The following is a 22,833-nucleotide window of genomic DNA, read 5'->3' as shown; positions in this document are numbered from 1 at the left end:
GCATTTTAATTTTTGATTCAGTTTGCACACAAGGTGACATGAGATGTGATTAAATAGGACATGCTGATGCAGGGTCTGGACAAGTGCAATCCTTATATGGTACAGGCCCGGGCAAATTTACCGCCCATCTAGCCTAGCAAGAACTTCATTTTGCTAATTGCTGGCTTCTGAATAGGCTGCTTGTAATTTTATCATTTTCTAAATTTTAAAAATCTGTGCCATTTTGTCCGTAAATTACATAATTAAAGTTTAATAATGATAACTAAGGAGTTTGCAGATACTTTGTGCGGTGTTCTGTTTCCTCGTAAATTGTGGCTCCTGGCCACGAACAAAGATGTTGATTCCGTCCAATGGTCAGAGGATGGCTTGTCCGTTAGGATTGATAGTATTGGAATTGAAAAAGAATGTTTTATACCTCAAGTGTTTAACGTCACCAGCAATCAACATGTCTTGCGTCAACTTTCTTATTATCAATTTGAGAAAATAGATAATAAAATAAAGTAAGTTTTGTTTTTCTTTTTTAGCATTTTTGAAACAGCATTTTGAATTATTTTTTTTTAGGAATCTGCTTATGAAATTTTTCGTTTTCTGTTTATTATGTGGCTAGATAGTATATCAGTTGTAATTTTGGAACTTTTGTGATGATTTTTTTGCAATGATTGTCCCTTATCTTCAATGTACTGAAAAAAATTTTTTATCCAATTTGTTTCAAGTACTTAATTGCGAATTTGCAAACATTTATCACATTTTGAACACAATATAAACTTTTGCAGTTATTTCTTTTCCATTTATTAAAAATAAGTTTTTTTATTGCTAATATCAGCTGTAAATCATTGCAATTTTATGCAAATATTATTATAAAGCAAATATTATAAATACTTTACTGCATAATTTTTCTTTACATATTTTCATAACAGTAAATATTTTCCATCATACTGTAAACAGTAAATACAACTGTAAACTATTTTCAAGTTATTACAAATGAGCCTCTCCAATATATTGCAATGCAATACTCTTAACTACGATTTCAAGTAAAAATTATGTTAGTAAAATTGTTTACTGTGTCTAATTTTACATCCGTTATTCTTATCTGCAAGCATTTCTCATAATTTAATAATACAATAAACTATTTTATAACTATTGCAAACAATTCATTGCAGCATGATTCTAATATTTTTTTCTCAATTTTTTTCGCTTATTTGCGATTTTAAGCAAACAATTTAAATACGAAATATTTTACTACAGCGTCTGTCATATTTTATAATGTTTTGAATTGCAAAAATTATCTATATTTTTAAATTATTTTAAATTACCTGTAAGATGTTGCAAATAATTCATCTCAGTGTTTTGCTATATTCTGTTGCATTTTATTGCAAATAACTTAATGCAATTTTAAACAGAAATTATAGAAGTGAAATATTTTATTACATGTTGCATTATTTTGTATATTTTACTACTCAAAATTGTTTTTCCATATTATTATAGTCTTGAAAGTTAATTACAAGTTATTAATTTGTAGCGAATAGTTGAATGAAATTAATTGCCTTATTAAGTCATCTTTATGAAACTATCAACTGTAATTTTGTATATTTTATTAACTACAAATTCTTGAAATTTATTGCTAATAATAATTTATTTAGATTTTTGAGCAAATATTTTTACGTAACATTCTTGCATTAAAATGTTATTTGGGACATTTTGAAAATAACATTTTCAAAATTTAGTTTAATCAAAAATTTTGCAAACATAATTTGGCAAAAAAAAAACATTTTTCAGTGAACATCTTACTTTTTTATGCGCATTTAAGATTTGATCCATGCAAAAAATAATGAGTTGTATTGAAGTAATTATAAAATTAAACAATGCAATATTATTTTTAAAAACATCATAAAAATTTTCTTCTTGTTTATTTAACAATAAGCATTGAATTATTTTACTATAACAAACTTATTTTGGAAAATTATATTGAAAGTAGTATTGATAAGTGATTTATTATTGTTTTTAATTATAAATTTAACTTTACATAAATCTAGGATGATGTTTTGTATATGCTAATTCGTAACATTCTATTGTAGTTATACTGCTAAATTTAATGACTTAAATTTTAGAAACCATCCAAAACGTGTGTTATTACAATAAAATATTCGGAATATACAAAATCATGTTACTTCCTTTTAAGAATGTATGCAAATGATAAGTTTTAATTATGTATGCCTTTAATTAAGTTATTATAAACTGATTCATGTTTGATATTGTTCTAAAAACTGTAAAAAAATTCTTTTTTTACGAAGATTACTTAGTTTCTTCAAAACTGTTTTTTTAAAAATAAATTATAAATAATTTCAAATAGTAAAATTAGTTTTTTTTAATAATTTAAAATTATTTTTTCTACAATTGTTTAGTTTTTCAAATAATTTATGTTAATTTAAAAAAAAAGTAATTTTTCATTTAAGAACAATTTTACCATAAACACGTAGTAAAATTATTCTCCGTAAAAAATGCAAAAAATACGTATAATACTAATTATTTAGTTAGGCTGCAAATTGTTTAAAAAATTATAATTAACGTATATGAAAGTGGAGAGAAAATGTCGATGGAGGAAAAATAGGACAAATCATGTAATAAATAGTTAATTGTATTATTATGAATTTCACAATTAAATTGTTTTACTTTTTCATTTTTTTTTTATCATTTCAGTTATCGCAAAGAATAAACTTAATTAAATTTTAAAAAAGTTCTTGGATTTTACATTTACTCTATTTAACAGTGGCGTACGCAGAATTTTTTCAAGGGGGGGTGGGGTGTTCCATAATTTTCTGAAATTACTAAAAGAAATTCGAGTATGTAATAAAGCACTATTATTTTCCTAATTTAAACAGCTAACAATTTTGACTTTTTATTTAGACAGCATTGTTTAGTTAAATTTCGATTTGATTTTTTAAGTTTAAGAACATAGTGTAATATCTTAACGCATGTAATATCTTCTGAAAAAAGTCCAATGTCATATGGGTGGGAAGTAACACTTTGAGGGCGGGCCACTTTCACATTCATCAGATTTTGTTACGCTAGAAACGTTTTCTTCAACGGAAGTATCACATTTCTGTTCAATAGAAAAACTTACATTGGTACCAGATGCTGTCATAGAGTAATAAATAAGAGGAGACGGCATGCCCGTACACTCGTGAAGCCTTAACCGCAACCGCGGCGCCATATTGGTACAACCAAAACACATCGAACTTCGTTGAACTAGAGCTGTATGTGTTTAAACATTCTTCAAACTGAGTTCTAAAATGTTCTAGAAGAGATTATGTGTTTTTCATTTAACAATTTTATATAATTGAAATTATTGTATTTATTAAAAGTAATTTAAATTTTTGGTTGTTTTTTTTTAATATAATTCCTTTAACATAACTCTCTTTCCTAAAAAGCAGGGTTCTCCAAGTGGGCCCACCTTGAAAAAACCCACTTGGAACGATAAGTGGTTTTTTAAAGAAAAAATAATAAAAAAAAATTATAATAATGTTTTTATTGAAAGTTAGTGTTGCACATTTACTTATATATAATTTATTATGCAGCATAAATTTGTCTGATTAAGTTTTTAATATTTGTAAAGTAAAAGAAACTCGAATCTTATAATTTTGTAGTACTATTGAAAACTTTAAGTGGGTTTTTTCAAAAAATAATATTTTAATGATATTAAATCAAATAGAAATTTAAATAATACAGTCTGAAAAGAAAATTTTTTTTTTTTTTTTTACTAAGTGATACATTAACAAATTTAAACAGTTTTATTTTCTGAATTTAAAAAAGTAAGCTAAAACTTTTTATAAGAGAACTTCTTAAAATTATTTATCTAAAAATGAAATCATTTTCTTAGGGTTAATTATTTGAAAAAAATGGGACAAGTACCTGATACTCTTTATAATTATATGTAATTTTAATTTCATTTTCTATTAATCTTATTATAATATAAACATGGAAGACCATTAAATATTTATTTCAGTATTTTTTTGAAGTCAGATGAAATTTTAGTTTTTTCTGATTATAAATATTTACAGATTATAATTTTATAATACATATATATATGTGTATGTTTAATAAATATCGTAAATAAATGTGTGTAAAAACAAAAAGATTAATAAGCTTGTTCCTTTTATACTACTGCATTTATATTTTACAATGCTTGAGTTAAAAATTGTGAAACATTAATATTATGTACTTAACACTAAAAAAGATTCAAACATATATTAGTGATAATGCGTTATTTAAACTTAATATAAAACACATATAACAAAACTTAAATAACTTTTTGGATTTATTTCTATTTTTAAGCTTATACGACACTTTTTAATAAATAAAAATATTTACACTGTAAAACTTAAAGTTTATGAGCACTAAATGAAAAAATCCAATTTTCCCCGTTTTTTTTTAATAAAACCCAGGCGGGTTGGGTTTTTTCAAACCCTGCTAAAATCAGCAAGTAATTATATATTTACTCATTGTACTTTCAAAGTGTTGACATTTAAATCTTGTACTTTGCAGGATTTCTATGTGCCTTAAAATGGCTTTAGTATTCATTTTATCTTTTAAAGTTCCTTAAAAGCCTTAAAATTTGCTTCATCTGAGCCTCCACCTTCCTCTACTAACGTCTCAATTGCTGTGTCAAAGCTTTAATTCATTATAGAGCATTCATTATAGATAATAATGCCTGGGCATTTATTATAGAGCATTTATTTGCTCACCACTTCATGATATTTTGTGAATGAGATAGAGCATTTCATGAGTGGAGTTTAAACCTCAATTGGAAAATAAATATTCTTATATATTAAATACTCTGAGTATTTATCTTTAAAAATAAATACACAGTTATTTTACGTTGTTATTTGTAAATTACAGTTTTGTACACTTCATATAATGAAGTGCTTTGAAAAAGAAATTAGACTTCTCTGCTTAGTAATGAACAGTAGGTTATGGACTAGTTTTATTACTCAAATGGCTTAATGTTGATTATTGCTATTTTTTTTAGCACAAACCAATATTTTTCCCTTTAAATATTCTAACTTTTAAGAAAAAGTGCGTTTCGTATAATTTTGTTTGTATTTAAAATAGTGTGGTTTTAATATGATATTCTTTAAGTAAATTTTTAATTGGAAAGCTGCCCCCTTAAATAACGATAATATATTACTTTTAATGCGTAGATGAAATATAAAGGAACCTAAGTTCCCGAAAACTGCTGTAAAGTTCTTTTTTTAATTCAGTTGTAAAATAGAGCTATCTTAAAACGTTATTTTTTGGGAAGAAGAAAAGAAACTTATGTTGAAAAATTGAATGAAAAAAGGTGTTATGTATTAACAACAAAACTATTTCAATCTCGTTTTCGAAATTTTCCAATCATAAGAGAAAAGATCAAAAACAACCTAACTCTTCCTCTTGAAACCTGAGCGGCTCCGCGAAGTTTCTGGTTATACCAACATGGCCGCCGCTACTTGACAGTTACTTCACCCGCGCCAACAGGGATGGGGAGGAATGCCCACTCCTTCTTATTTATAACTCTATGGATGCTGTTACCTCACTAATTTCAGGTCGTGATTTTTTCTCAAAATCATTAAAAATTGTTAAATTCTTGCGTTTTGGCATCCTAAAGATCCAAGAACAGCAAATATATATATATATTTATTGGCATAGAAATATCCGCTATGCTACGATCTCAAAGTTTCGAGCTGGAATGAATAACTTCAACGAGCACAGTATCTCCAATGGTATTGTTACTGATTTCTTCACTAGTCGAAATAGTGGCGGCGACGAGTTCGGCGATTGAATTAACTTGTTGTTAAGACAAAACGAAACAGATTTAGCGAAAAGCTCCGAAAGACAAGCGGCAGAGATAACTCTTAGTCTGACTAACTAACTCCACTGTACTCCGCTCCCCCCTTTATATAATTTTTCACCGCATCTCCAAAATTCTCGAATTGTCTCAAATACGACAGAACGTCTAGGATTCCAGAATCATCGCGTAAAGACCTCGCGAAAACTATCGCGACTGGCAGGGCAGAAAGGAACCAGCCCGTAACAGTATCACGCGAATTTGGTTTCAAAAGTACAACTCTATTACAGTAAACATTTTTTCAGTATTTTGAGAAATACCGTGGGAAAAAAAAAGTAGGCATGAGGCAAATAAAAATATATAATCTTTAAAAATAATAGCCCGCATAATTTCTACTAAAATTTTTATTTTTGCTATTTTGTCTGAGCTCAAAGGGGGTGTTTAAACCCCTAAACCCCTCCCTTGCGTACGCCCCTGCTATTTAATAATTACTGCACCAAGCTAGAAGAATATTATTTGAGATGTTTAAAGATATGTTACGTCATTAGTTAGGGGTGGAGTTAAACTCTTCAGTCCTCTCAGTTTTATATGGATATCTATTTTTAGATACGCTTGCCCTAGTTACTGATTGGTTGTTACTTCCAGTGGATAAACTTTTATTTTTATAAAGCATGGACAATTACGCCCTTTTTTTTATAATTTCAATGCATTTAGAATCCTTCAAAACCACCAGTAAGCATTTTAATACTTTTCTAAAAGTGCTACTTATAAGTTATTTCTAAGCAAAAAACACTAACTTTCGTTTTCATCTGTCACGTGATTCACGAACCGACGTCATTCGTCTCCATCGGCCGTTTCTTTGCAATTGCAGGAATTAAATCAAACAATTTTAGAAGGTAAATAACTATGTGAGAACAAAGATATTTTTAATAAATTGTGTCCTAATGTAGCTCAATAATAATAATGTAGCTAATAATGATAAAGTAAATAATAATTTATAAGGTACTCATTGGAATTGAGGATCTGAATATTAAGGATTTTTTAAGTTCAGTAATAACTTAATTGTGTCCTTATGTAGTGTGTCCTTATGTTCTTAATTGTGTCCAATAAATTGTGTCCTAATGTAGCTTAATAATAATAATGTAGCTAATAATAATAAAATAAATAATCATTTATAAGGTACTCATTGAAACATCGGAATTGAGGATCTGAATATTAAGGATTTTTTAAGTTCAGTAATAACTTAATTGTGTCCAATAAATTGTGTCCTAATGTAGCTTAATAATAATAATGTAGCTAATAATAATAAAATAAATAATCATTTATAAGGTACTCATTGAAACATCGGAATTGAGGATCTGAATATTAAGGATTTTTTAAGTTCAGTAATAACTTAATTGTGTCCAATAAATTGTGTCCTAATGTAGCTTAATAATAATAATGTAGCTAATAATAATAAAATGAATAATAATTTATAAGGTACTCATTGAAACATCGGAATTGAGGATTTGAATATTAAGGATTTTTTAAGTTCAGTAAAAAAAGGGGTTAGAATGCGTTATGGATGACTGATATTACTTAGTAAAATTATATGTCATAAATGCAAACTAATTTTGTTCTTAAATTTTTTTAATCATGTTAATCTTAGTTTTACGGTAAAATTCTAATTATTTTCATGTGAAGTGAGGAAAAAAAAATGTAGAATAAATATTTTATATTGAATAGCTTCAGATTTTAAAAATGTCGAAAAGCTCTAGTTATTGATTTTATTAATTTTTTTATTCTTGCTTGAATTTAATCAGGGGTCTGTTTAGAAGAAATTTGAGTCCGTTAACGGGCCCTTCACAAAATATCTTTTCATAAAAACGGACCCCTCACAAAATATTTTAACTTAAAAACGGACCCTTCACAAAATAATTTATCTTTTAATCGGACCCTTCACAAATTTGTTTATCTTCATTATTGTTTTGTTAATCGAATAAACCCTTCCCAGGGAGGGGGGGGGAAGACAGACGTAAACGAACTAAATTTTGTCTTCGGCAGACGCTTCTTCCTTTATTCGTCCGAATTGAACATTCTGCGCTCAGCAGTATAGGCTAAATATCAAATATTTGTATGTTGCATCTCTAATTTAGTAGCAGCGATTGCTGTTTATTTTTTAAAATTTAATTTTTTAAATTATAATTTCTCAGTGTTGAGCCTAATCTTGTATGCCTTGACAATTTAAAAACTCCTTGAAAAAGTTTTTTGAAAAATAACAGGACCCTATTAGCACTAATTCACAAAAGCAGGACCCTGGTTGAAAGAATGTGACTTAACGTTTATTTTACATTCACAAATTACGACTAATTTTTTCACAATTTTGCAAAAACGGACCTTTCACAAAATGTCTGGACAGACCCCTGATTTAATGCAAGGAATTATCTCCAGCATAGCAGAAGCCTTTAAAAAAATCATGATCCCATCACCACTTTTAATTCATTCTTTATAAAAAAAACTAAGTTAAAGGAAAAAGAATGAAATACATTCTAGAAGATTTTTTTAAAACTTTATTTTAATTGCGTTAAAATGTGTTATAAGAGTATCAAGCATATGCATTTATTTAGTTTTACATTAGAGAAACAGGAATTAAATTTTATAAATAGACATCGAAATAATTTTTCACCGTAGCAAAATTCCTGTTTACTCAAAGAATAAAAATGGCAAGAAATGATATTTACATTACTTCTTAGTTAACTATTTGATAAATAAAAAAAAGTAGATTAGAATTTCTTTTCATTTGGCGTAAATTTTTTTTTTTAATTCTTTAGCTTTTTTTGAAACTAAACCATCTAGCTTAATAATATTCACTGAAATTATGTGACCAAATTAAATTACATTAATTGAAATTTTAAGTATAAGCACAGACTGTGACGATGATAATGAACATATATTTTAATGGTCTAGATCAGGGATGGCGAATCAATGGCACGCGTGCCATTTATGGCACGTGACACAATATTCTGAGCACGCCACCGATCACACAGTTCACTATAAAGCATATTAGCAATTAAATTTAAATTCACAAAAAACAAACAAAAAAAAACAATTATTAACAAAAAAATTTACAATTAATTACAAAAAACAATTAATAACTAGCAAAAAAAATTTAACAGTCCTGCTTTAACTAACATCTTACAACCTAATATAAGTTATTTGTCATCTAATCTGCAACAACAGAAGTCACACTGATGTTACTTTAAGTTGAATTACTAATATAACTGAGACATTGCAAAATGTATTTTTTTTCATCGTAAATAAAGAGTTTTGAGTTGATAGTACTTAGTATTATTATTTTACCAATAATCACAAAGTCAAAATTATTTGACTGCACGTCTATGACCTCATTAAACAATTTTTTGAAAAAATGGCACGTTGGTGCATAAAGGTTCGCCACCCATGGTCTAGATTCTTAAAAGTGTCGATTCATTTTCGGCGATACCGAAAGGTTAACTTAAGACTTTTTTCCACCTATTTTAATTAGTTATTTAATTAAAAATGGGCAATGCATTTATAATTCTTCTTTTGCGGGCACTAGCAAATAGTTTGCAGAAGTAAGGAGAAAAATTAACAATAACCATATATGGTGAATACTATATTGCAGAAAGATGAATTAAATCTTAAAAGTAAAAGTAATTTTCTAACTGTAGCGAAATTAATATTTACTTAAAAGAATAATATTGAGAATACATATGAGCATTAATAAGTATTTAAATACATTGTAAAAAAAGGCGAAATAAACTGTATTAGTAAAGATTTACTTAAAAAGAAAAACCTTCAACTCTAGTAAAAAAAAAAAAAAATTCAAAATTATATTACCCAAATATTTAGCACATAGATTGTGATGATGATGGATAGATATTTTTTAATGAACTTTATTTATAAAAATGATAAAATCTTCCGAATGATAAAATATTCCACCCTTTATCTAAATGTATACTATTTCTATCCAATCTGCGATTGATTTCAATTAAGTAATTAGGCTTTAATTGAACATGTTACTTAAACTTAAAAATAAAGTGTAATAAAATAACATTTTCTGATATGCGTAATTTTTGAAGCAATATTTACTGAATCACTGTAATTAAATAAATATTACTGAAAAGAATTTGACAGTAAAAATGAATTTGATGCAAAGGCTTCAGTGGCTTTTTATTGCAGGGGTAGAAATTAAGAAAATTTAGTCACTGATCCAAAGGACCAATAACTAAAAAATAATGCTAGTCCGTTTACATTTTCAACTACCTTTGTTGCATTGCAACCACAAAAACCTCTCACGGAAAGCCTGACGGCAAGGCGACTCTTACCCATGATCCATCTACCACTGAGGATATTTAACGTCACCACTGTGATCGGTGCAAGCCGGATGTGGAATTCGAACCCGGAACACATCATTAGAAGGCGAACGCTCTATCCCCTGAGCCATCGCGACTCAAGAATAATCGTTATTAATTTAATATTAATTGATGTGTAAAAAATCTATAAAAAAAAGTGCCAAGTTGATAAGAGGGTACCAGGACAAATTTGTTTTTCAACGTGGCGCTTGGCTGAATTCAGGGTTCGCGATTTTTTTTGATTTAAAAAAAATCATATTTTTATTTTTATTTAAATTGGATTTTTTTAAATTTAAATCAGATCTAACACTGTAAGAACTTTGATTTATGATTAAAAAAACTTCATAAATGTTTAGTCAAAATTAAATTATTATTAAAACTATATTATAACAATATTTTAGAAGCTTTAACTACCCAAAACAATTTTTTATTATAATACATAGCTTTGAATGCATAGCAACCATTTTGAAACAAATGCATGATTGAAATTGAAAGACTAGATGAAATAGAGAATTTATACCCTATTTTTGGCATATTAGGGTAATTTCTTTTCAAGATAACCTCAAGCTTTAAAAATATACATTCTACACCAATAAAATAAAATGTAGATTTTAATTCCATACTTTTTCAATTAAAAGGTAAAATTTTAATTAGCATTATTTTTTGTGAAAAAAATTCATGTTTATTAATTACTTTCTACAGCTATTGCAAGTCTGTATTAAGACAGCATTAAATGTTTACTTTAATCTGTACTTTCAATCTCAAGAATCAAAAGATTTTTAAAAATGTAATTTGAAATGTGTTGGAATTCAACACACATCAAGAAAGAAAGTAATTTCGTTAACTAAAATTAATTAATGGTGCAATTTATTTAAAATAAATTTTAAAACAAAGAAAAGAAAATAATAAAAGTATCAATAATTTGAAAAACTTTTTTTTTTTAAATTTTTTGAAATCAATAGATATTTACAAAAAAATCAGTTGATTTAAATAAATGATTTTTTAAAAAAAATCATTTGATTTAAATCAAGATTTAAATCGTGATTTTAATCAAGTTGATTTAAATTAACAAACCCTGGCTAAATTACGGCGGTTTTTTTTTGCAAAAAGTTGAATAATTCAATTCGCCGAAGAAAGAATTATCATGGAATCAATAATTTCTGAAGAATTAATTTTTCAATGTATTTGCTGTTACAATTTTTCAATGAGCAATTATGTACTAAAAGTGCGTTTCTCAATATTTATAGTTTTTTTCGAACAATTTTAGCCAAATAACAAGTAATTTTAAAACGGCGTTAAAAAAGTGATAGCCCAACAGACATGCGGACCTAATATTTTTTTAATAAGTTATAATATCTTTTACGATAGTTATAATTTAACCTCTTTCGATGCACTTGATTATATTTTTCCATGTATTTTGCAGATTGGTTTCCCCGTTTGTTTATCATTATTATTTTATTTATTTATTTATTTTGTATTTTAGAATGTGGGAATTCAAGCACAGCTGTTTCAGGGCTGATAGGGAAGAACTGTTGTGCTATGTCAAGAGGAGTAGCCAAAAAGTGGTAAGCATTAAAAGAATTATTGCTATTTACGCATTTTTACGTTGGCTCTTCCATAGCAGCAAGACAACTTTGGCCAGCATTGGGCCAATATTCATAAATCTTGTGTCAGCAAAGGTTCAAAGGGCCTTTATTTTTCTGATATTGGCCCTATGTAGAATTTTACGATTCACTAGGACCAGATATTTTACAGCCACTTTACAACCAATATCTGTTCTATATAGAATTGTCAGATTCACATGATATTTTATACCCATTATTTAGCCGATGTAGGTTCTATATTGGCCAATGTAGGTCCTATATAGGCCGTTCTAGGACCAATATTGGTCCTTCGGTGCATGTTCTTTTAGGACCCGTGTCGAGCCAATTTTGAACCCAACTGGATACTGCAGTAAGATATAGCCTTATAATACAAAATCCCTTTATTTACGCTTTTAGCTCACTTTGTTTTTCTGTTTTCATATTTCGTAATCTGGCAATTGTATTAAAAAAATATTTTAAATCATTCTTGAAAGCTTTCCCGTCCATGTAAGTTCATTTGAATTCGCTACTCGCTTTATAGATTTCGTTTTGTGTCTTGTTTATTATATTTTTATTTTTTCAATGTTATTTTACTTTAATAATTTTCTTTTTATCTTCCCATTAGTCTGAAATTTTTTCCATGTTTTCTCTATATTTTGAATTTAATTTATCTCTATATTTTGAACTTATTTATGCTTACTTATAATTCGAACTTATTTATACTCTCTATATTTATACTTGCAGCTTATGCACAGTAAATTAAACTTACTAATTTTCTTCGTTTTGCTCTTTTTTTTTATCCTTTTTGTATTTATTTATTCTGCTATACATGCATACATGAGTGAGTGAGATAGATAAAATAGATAGATAAAATAAATAAGATAGATAAGATAAATAAGGTAGATAAGATAAATAAGATAGATAAGATAGATTAGATGAATAAGATAGATAAGATAAATAAGATCGAGAAATAAGATATATGATAGATAAGATAGATAGATTTAATGATTAAGTTATTACATTAGTTAAAACAGCGTATTAAAGTATTTGGAGTGTAAAAGGTTGAACTATAAGTTTTCTTATCTATTGCAACGATGCCAACTGGCAACTTTGATTTATTAAGCAAACCTATAAAAAATTATTAAAATTAGTGGATTTATAATTTAGATTATAAATTTGCTCACTTTGAAATTCCAGAAAGCTTTAATTTTTAAGATTAAAGAAAAGCAAAGAACACCATTAAAACAATATTCCCAAACTTATTTTGTTTAAATATTAGGTTTTATTTCCGGATTTTTTTTTTATGTCATTACATACTTCGATTAAAGGTGAAAATTTTCAAACCTTTTCATGCACTTTAATAAATTTTTTTTTGAAAACTCAAACTTGCATTTTTCGTGTGAATGTTCCATATGAACTGAATTATAACATTCTGTTTTTGCATCGTGCATCGTTATCATCGATGTCGACGTTGACAAACTATATAATTAATCTCTGTTATCTACTATTTGCATTGTTTTATGTAAATGAGTTTTTTTTTATCTGTTTACAAAATCGTATCTAATATTAAAGCAGCAAGTAATTTAAAGTAAGCCTGCAAGTTCAAAATGAAGAGAAAACAAAGGAAAATTATAGACATATGCAAAGGGGGGGGGTGAAATAATAATGAAAAAAGTAAGAAACGACTGATTTAAGAAAGAAAATGATGAAATATTTTTTTAAAAAAACCGGAAAATAAAAGATATAATCTTTTTATCAGCCCACACGATTATATCTGCAAAAAAGAGTGCTTTCTGTTACTGTATCAATATAGCCAAAGCAAAATACAATAGTGTGAGGAGCACTCAAAATTTTTTTTACAAAAATTACAACAAATAAAATAGAACACAATAAGTAAAAATAACACGTAAAAACAGAAAATAAAATAAAATAAAAAGAAAAAAAACAGTATAAAACAAAACAAAAACTGTAATGCGAGTAGCAATATCAGATGTACTTACATGAACGGGAAATTTTTCAAGAATGATTTAAAAATATTTTCGCAACAAGATTGCCAGATTTTCAAGAATGATTTAAAAATATTTTCGCAACAAGATTGCCAGATTACAAAATATGAAAACAAAAGCGCAAATTAAGTGTAACTAGAGGATTTTAAAGTACCGTTCTTACTGCATTGCTGAAGTGATTTGCTATGCTGTGCATTGATTTGTTAGTTACCAAGGATGGGCCCGAAATGGATGTGCGCAAGGTAATATTATACTGGATAATTTAAATGGTTGAACATAAATAATATTAGAAAATAAATATTCATTTAAGAAAAAATAAAAAAGAGAAACATAAATCGCATGTTTTGCAAATAATTTTAGCCCCAGATTTGCCCGAAATGGATTTGCACATGGAAAAATTATATAAATTATTAAAGAAAAAAATATTTGTAGATAATTTTAACACGGATTTGCTCGAAATGGATTTGCACATGGAAAAATTAATACAGAAATTTTTAGTAAATAATTTTAGCCACGGATTTGCCGGAATGGATTTGCACATGGAAAGATTATAAAAATTAACAAAGAAAAAATTTTTAGTAGGTAGTTTTAGCCACGGATTGGCCCGAAATGGATTTGCACATGGAAAAATTTATATAAATTAACAAAGGAAATTTATAAAGGATGATTATAATTTAAGTTACGATTTCAAAAATCGATAATCTTTAAACTACTCGTCAGAATGACTTGATGTTTTAGCAGAACAATCGTGTGGCAATGGAATTTTGTTACGCGGAGCAAAAAATAGTTCCAATTGATGGCACTGTCAGGAGAAAGACCAAAAATGTATTCTTTACACACGGGAATGTTGTTAGCCAAAAGGAAGTAATAGAGTTCAGGGGCTTACTAAAAATTTAATAGCGAAAACACAAATATACGTGTTTACAGCTACAACAGTGATAATCCAAAGAAAAAAAGGAATGAAGAGTTTCACGGGACAAACATCTGATTATTAAGGCGTAAGTTGTGTCCTCCGCTTTATTTTGCTACTAATTGGAAGCGTAGAACGGCATGCTCCACATTAGATCAGAGGATATATGTCCTGATGCAATAAATGCGGTGTGTGATGCTTGCCTTCAAGTCGGCTAGATTCTCAATCCACCCGCTGTAAGCAAGATATTTCGTAATGGTTGTCCAGAGTGTTTATCTTGTCCTTAACTTTTTTCTATCAATTACTTCATCTGTAATGTATTTAAGTTTGTGTATACCTTATTGTTCAGAAACTTAGCGTCCCAGAATTAATCAAAATTTTTTATTTCTTTCAGTTTAAAAAATTTGCTACTGACTACGAAAAACGTCGTTCCAAAAGAAGAAGTAAGCGATCTATTAACTATGCAGCAATAGAAAACCAGGATGATTCAGAAGACATTGAAAAGGAACCTGGAATGAAACTGAAAAAGGGAACCAGACAATCTAAACGTGTAAAAGAAGAAGACAATGTCACCTTTGAGCCTAGAAAAGCCCTTTCACCCATTCATAGCAACTCCTATGTTCTAGGCTCTTCATTTCGCAACAATACCTATCAAGAGTTAGGCCTCAGAAAAGATATGATTACAATATCACACGATAACATACGCTCTTCTAGATGCCTCAAGAATTCTATTGCAAATCCGAAGAGAATCCCACTTCCAAATCAACCAGAGGAGATACCTATACCAAGAAAGCGAGGAAGACCGAAACGACAAAGTGGGAATCAAAACCCTTCTACCTCACAAGCCTTCAATTCTTATCAAGGATTTGAAGACAAATCGGACATTAAAATCAATCTAACTGATCTACCATCACCAGCAAGAGCAACAGGACAATATGTTAATGGAAGCAGCAGACAAAATGGAACTCAGCAGCCAGGGCCAACAAGCAGTCAAAAATATTGGAATCAGATTTTAGTGAAAGATGACAAATTTCTAAATGTTACGGAAACCGACAAAGTTATAAATGACATTAAATTGAATGAAATGAATTTGGACATAGCAGCATCTCTCTCATACGCGCAAGATAATGATGGTAAGATATTCATCAGTAGTCCTAGTGATAAAGTTTTTTTAAAGTTAGATGGCTCTGAGGATCTGTTTGAAATTAAAATAAATGGTGGCAGGATATACGTTCCTATATATCAGAAAAATGGCATGGTTAACAGTTCTATTCCGAATGAAAACGAATTTCCTTATGGCCAACCTCAAATTTTGAATAACATGATGAGTAATTTCCATAATTACAGCAAAGCACCAGCAATCAGCAAGCCTTCTACTGGTACATCCTACAGCAACCTTAATTCCATCCCTGATTCCGTTAATGCTGAAAATAATCAAGCAGCTCTTAATGACTACCCAGTCATCGCTGTTTCTCCTTATGCAAGTAATTTTAGGATGCCGAGTTCGAGTTATCATCATCAGTCCATTGAACCGATTTCAAATTTGAACCAAATGGCTTCGTATCCAATTTCAAGATGTTCCAGTACAACTTCTGTAAACCAATTTAAATCTAACAATTTTGATGGTAGTTCTTTTGTGAGGGACATAGAATCGCCTTATTCAAGCAATCCATACACGTATGAGCAGTCCCAGCAGGCTATGATTCGAAATCTTTCTGCAACACCCATTAAGCTGGAGCCGTTTGACGAAAATCCGAACCCTTTCGAAGCATTGATGGGCATAAATTGCAACAAAACTTCTCCTGATATACTCCACGTGACGGAAGGAGATAGATTTGGAAAATTATACCCTGAAACTTGCACCAGTACTCCCGAGAATCATCACAGTAACAGTTGGATAAACAGTTCTCCTATATATGGATATTCTGATCGACAAACTTTGAATAATTACGTGCTTGGGAAGAATACAAATTCCTATAATATAGCATCAACTTCAAAAAGTCAACCGTTTCGGATGCAGAACACACCCAGAACATCGGTTCAAAGTTTTGCTCGTACAAACTGCAATGAACAGTTAACCAATACTTATACAGACAACATCCAAAATTCTTCTAATTGGGCAAATAATAACCGAAATCAATTTGAAAGAATTTGTGGAGAGAGTTCAAATTTCCATAACATCAACTCAATCTGCCAGCCTATTGTTTCAGAACCATCCCCTAAGTCTCTTTTGTATCCTGATCATCAACGCCATAAATCAGAGAGCCCCAATGAAACTCGGGCTCTTTTTGACGACCAGACCTTTGATTTGTGTGAAGAAGTGTGTTTTCTTGAAGAGAAATATGCAACAGGAAATGCAGAATCGACATATGAAGGATTATCTGTTAAAACTGCTGATGAACAGCTGACTTCTGGAGAAGAACACAAAGAGACTGGAGGCTCAGCTGAAGCATTATCGTTTGCACTAATATCAATGTCTATTCAAGACCATTTGATAGCATCAGCATCTAATTCCACTTTCAAATTGCAATCTGAAACATCTGAAGAACAATCCAATCTGCCTGAAAAGAAATTCAGTCTTCCTAGCGAACAATCGAGTTTGCTTGAAGAACAATCTTGCTTGCCTGACGAACAATCCAATACGTCTAACGAAAAATTGAGTGCGTCGGAAGAGAATTCCATTTTGCCCAAGGAGAAACTCGCACTCGAAGATAAACCAAATCGAATCAAAAATGGAGACACGTGCATTGGACAAACAGTTTTGATGACCAAGTGCCCTGAAAATGCTCCTGTGGATGAAACTGACTTTAAAAAATGTTCAGTGGACTCGAAAGATGATGTAGCTGGTGAAAAAGTTTCAGCTGATATAAATAGAGATGAATATCCATCTGATAACTTACAAGAAACCGTTGCTCAAACTGAAGGTGACTTTGCAATGGGATTAGTACAAGATCGGAACAATACCACAGAATCATCAACATTTTTCAATTGCAAAATGCTATCAGCAAAAGCTTTTCCACAATTTCGTTCGTCTGAAAAGCGAGCTGGAATTGTTAAAATTGAGTCAGATTTGGAGGAAAAGAAGGGCATTCAACAAATTTCTATGAAGAACAAGAGCGATGAAATCGAAGTCGATCAACTAACATCTATGAAGAACAAAAGTATTGATAACGAAGGCAATCAACAATTATCTTTAAAGGAAAAAAACACAGAAAATGAATCTACACTTGAAAACGATCCTCGTAAAGCTATAGTAAATTTTCTGCTTGATCAAATAAAACAAAATGTAAATTTTCAGTGGAAAATTGTAAATGGAAAATTCATAGTAGATGGATGCAAATTTGAAGCATGTGACGATGTTGAAGCATGGATAAAAACAACTTATAAATAAGCATATAAATGATTTGCCAAATTGTAAGCTAAAGACGTACTATTTTTATATTGTAATCGTTAAATATTTAAAATATTTAATTGTATTATTTACTAGCTTTATTAATAACTGGTAAAAAATATCAATTTCTTATTACTTTAAAAAAAAAGCAACTTACGAATAAAAATGGAAATACTTTGTACAACTTAAAGCTTAGGAATATTTAGAATATATAATTGCAATTTTTTACCAATGATAATTACTTATTTGTGAAATATTACAGTTCTTTTACATTCAGAATTAGAAACTGCTCAAATTTGAGCTCTCTTAAATAAGTACTCTTATTGTAATTTTTACTAATAAGTACTCATAAGTACTCTTAATTTGCATTAAGAGTACTTATTTTACATTATAACGACAATTCATTTAGAAACATTATAACGACATAAGCATTATTTACATAATATATTATATAAACATTATTTACATTATAACGACAATTCATTAGAAAGTATATTATTGTAATTTTTTTCTATCTTCATTGATAATTTATAAAGTTAATGAAATGAATTTTATGAAGGGGAATTATTTGCATAAATGTGATATAGAAACTTGAAATACTCATTTTACATTGTAAAAATAAATTATCTAAAATATTTTATAGTAATTTTTAACATTAAGTATTAAAAATATCGATATATTGTAAGTAAATTATAAGTAAAATAAGAGTTATGAAAGTAAATTATAAATTTAAAAAAAATAAATAATTAAGTAATAAATATATGAAATATCAATAAATTATTGATGAAAGTAATAAACATAAATTAAGAATAAAATAAAAGTAAATTATGTATAAAAGTAAGTTATAAATATAAGCAAGATAAGTTAATTAGAAATAAAAGTAAATTATAAATAAAATAAAAATAATACTAGTAAATTATGAATAAAAATAAAATCCGGTATCATTTTATATTATTTTATCCAATATCATTTTAGGTTTATAAATAAGACCTAAAATGATAAGATTCACTGTTTGCTATAATCCCAATATGTTGAGACTGATTCTGTGTTGAAACATAACACAATTATAACAATATTTTGTTGTAACTAACTTATAATTCGTAATAATAGAACCCATTTGGTAAAAATATTGGTTTTTAAATATGTAATATTTTAAAATATTTGAATTTTCCTTTATTCCATTATTAGTTTTTAAAACACAATAATTTTTAAATGAATTAATTATATAGTTTAATATATTTTAAAAATATATCTATTGCAACAAATGAAAATTTTATCTGTGAAAGTATTTAAATATGCGAAACATATTTCAATAAAAATATATTCTTGGGCAAAACAATTTAATTGTTTTAAAACATTTTTAACGTATTAAAATAGTAGCAATAAATGTGCATTTATTTCATTAAGTATTTGCATTGTTTATAGGTATTTATATTTTACATGAAAATAATGATAAGTATAAATTTGCATTAAGAGTACACAAAAATTTAATTTTTTTTCTAATTAATTTTAAAAATTCATTTTTAATTTAACTTAAATTTTTTTTAAATACTATTTTATTGAATATTTTAAAACATTTTAAGATCATTTATAGGGTTCTATAACAAACGAAAATTTTTAGAAAAACCAATTGATTCATTTTTTAAGTGTCGACACCTCTTTCGTTCCTTAGTTTTTTTCTGTGTGCTGTATGTTAACTGTATTTGCAAATTTAAGTTGACGCTAGTGATAAATTTCAACTTGGATATAAGAAAAAAATTACATTTTTTATTATGTTAATCATTTTAATACCCTTTTATACCCTTGAAATTTTTTAATCAGTGTACCCAAATTATTTTATTGTTATATTCTTTTAAAATACATTTGAATGTTCTCAAAAACTTTTCATGCAATAGCAAAGCAGAGATCTTGTTTTTGTAATAAATTTTTATTTAGTTTCTATTTTTATTTTTGAAACTTGAAAATTGTATTTGACCATTTTATTCTTGTACTTGATATGATTGAAATAAACATAGAGGAAAGCAATTTCTATGTCTGTATACTTTATTCATCTAGAAATATTTCTGCTGTATACATGCCTGCAAAAATGCAAGGGTATCATTTCTGCAGACTCATTATTTTAGTATACCGATGAAACAAAAAGCAATATCAACTTGGAAAATTTTTTATGCAAAAATTGCTTTTATGGATATTATTTACAGGAATATGATTCAAATTTTAGAAATGGTACTTTTTCTAAGTATATATGGCACGATTTAAATCTTACGGAAGCATCAAAGGAGAGGAGGGGATAAATATGTGTTTCTTATTAAATTACTAAAAATTTGTGTCTAGGTAGCATATATGGCAGTACTTTTACTTTCGTTACTTGTACCGCCGGTACAAGTAAAAAGTACGTACTTTTACTTGTACTTCGTTACTTTTTAAATTTAGTACTTTTACTTGTACTTTCGTTACTTTTTTGGGGAAAAAGTACAAGTATTTGTAACGGAAATGTTGAATGAAATCGTTACTTTTTTCTAAAACTCGGTAAGCTTTCTAAAAAGAAAAATGCTGTCAAAATGCAATTATTTTGCAAAATGAATAAAAATATTAATAAGGAAGTTATTTTCATTCATTTTCGAGTTTTATGCATTTACTTAATACATTTTAAATAAAAAATGTTGGATTTTGTTATTGCGTTTTTCAATTTTCTTTTTGAACTCACTAATAATACATTTTTGTCTTAATACATTTTTTACTAAATATATTTTTACCTAGTACATTTTTTACTAAAATTATGTTTATGCCCGACCTTGTCAAACAACGCCCAGTCAAATCTCTAAGAACTTCGGAACTATTTGTGCTACTGAAAACTATTATAATTACTATTTTAACTCTTGAAAACTCGAAGGTATTAATTTAGCCGCAGATGCTAAAATTCGTTTACAAACTTTAATTAGTCCGTTTGGCAGAAATGTTCGGAAAATGAATTTCTCCCATGACTTCAGCATTAGCCATTGTTATAAATAAAACTGTAGACTGTTCTGTTTCAACTTATACTGCACATTCAATTATTTTTTATTAGCTCAAAGATCACAAAGCTATCTGAAACCCCGTGTTTGCTTTGTTTATGTTTGTGCTTTTAAAGCGTGTTTCTATAGAGTAAAACAATTTTAAATCAATGGTAATTTAAATAAATAAAAATAATAAACTAAAAATTAAAATCAATAGATAAAATTTCTTTTTCGTGCAAATCCATAAAAAGTTTGATATAAAAATTATATTTGATTTAAAAATTATATTATGCGATTATATCATAAAATTATATTATAATATTCCTCCGAATTCAAAAATAAATTAATGTCCATAACTTTCAAAATTAAAAATAATTAAATAAATAAAACCAATTTTGCAAAAACATTGAAGAACATAAGAATATTATTCAAGAAAATTTTAGGTTACTTAGAATTTTCGATTTCCTAGAAATGTACTTTTAAATCGTTACTTTTTTTTTGTTTAGTACTTGTACTTTTTAAAATAAGAACTTTTCACTTTTTACCCGTTACTTTTTTTAAAAATACTTGTACTTTTACTCGTTACTTTTTAAAAGTAACGTTGCCATATATGCTAGGTAGTACTTAATAGTAACCAAATACAGTAAATGGACGCAGTTTAATAATACACCCAGACATATCATTATGTTTTATATATAGCGCCGATTATCTAATTTCCCGGATCGTTCACGGATCATGTATTTTTCCCACATTCTTAGGAAAAAAAAGAAGAAAAATTACCCAAGTTCTTTATTAGCAGAATATTTAAAAGCGGTCGAAAATTGCTTCCTTTTGTCGATGAACTTGAAAAGAACCTCCATATTTTCTGGCCAATTTCAATGTGGATGGCAAATAGTTTCTAAAAAACGAGCAGGTTTCTAATAAATTAAACTTTTAAACACGCTATTTTTAATAATCAGTACTACAATTATTAATCCCAAGCCTGGAAAAAACTTGAAAAGAAGTTACTTAAAAACTTTCTCATTTTTTTCATCATTCTCATTTTAAGTTGTCCAATTATCGGGATTTTCCGTTATCTGGATAATCGGCGCTCAACTCCTCCACTGTATATTATATATTTGTGTGTGTGTGTGTGTTGAGTGCTTGTTAAATAAATATTATGAAATACTATTTATTTTACAATTACTTTAAATATTAAAAGAAAAATGTTCTGATATTAATTTTTTTTCAATAAGACATATTTGCTTATAATATGCGTAAAATTAAATTGATTTCCATTAATGTGGTACTTATGGACAATCCCTTTGTTTCCTTGTGTCTGACGTTCGAGCTCGAAATCAAGTTGCAAATCTGCTTTCACAATCAGTTTTAAAATGCTCGAAACTATTTAAAATAAAAATATTGTTTTAAATTTATTCAATAGATGGCGTCACTGTGATGAGAAAGAAACTTATGTAGTTGCTGACTTTGACAGTGAGATCTGAGTTCCTTACTCTGGGGAGTTATCTACTCCTTCATCTGTGATAATAATATTAAAGGGGAGGTACTTATGCAATTAATAATCATCCTTTAATATCAATATTTTTTTTTTACTGGAAAAAAAGAAAATCGATCTTTTTTTATTATTTTTCTATTTTAAATACAGCATACTAAAATCATAAATAAAATTTGTTGTGTCAGCAAACAAATGTCATTTTCATTCCATATAGCCTACTACCTCTGTTGATAATGTATCAATCATTCAAACGAT

At 28.0% G+C, this 22,833-nt stretch overlaps 1 protein-coding gene across 1 annotated transcript; it reads left to right on the top strand.

The window, feature by feature from the left end:
• The first annotated feature begins 255 nt into the window (after window positions 1-255).
• On the top strand, window positions 256-18,550 carry LOC107438941 (uncharacterized). The gene is made up of 3 exons (XM_071185832.2): window positions 256-500; window positions 11,681-11,762; window positions 15,091-18,550. Exons 1-3 carry the CDS (start codon window positions 256-258, stop codon window positions 18,085-18,087), a joined length of 3,324 nt encoding a protein of 1,107 aa, XP_071041933.2. The 3' UTR covers window positions 18,088-18,550.
• The last annotated feature ends 4,283 nt before the right edge of the window (window positions 18,551-22,833 follow it).

Source organism: Parasteatoda tepidariorum, chromosome 5, assembly GCF_982258835.1.
Source record: "Parasteatoda tepidariorum strain Cologne lab strain chromosome 5, Ptep-v5.0, whole genome shotgun sequence".
Classification (NCBI taxonomy): domain Eukaryota; kingdom Metazoa; phylum Arthropoda; class Arachnida; order Araneae; family Theridiidae; genus Parasteatoda; species Parasteatoda tepidariorum.
The sequence above is the reverse complement of the archived record's forward strand: the minus strand, read 5'-3'. Positions and strand labels throughout refer to the sequence as shown.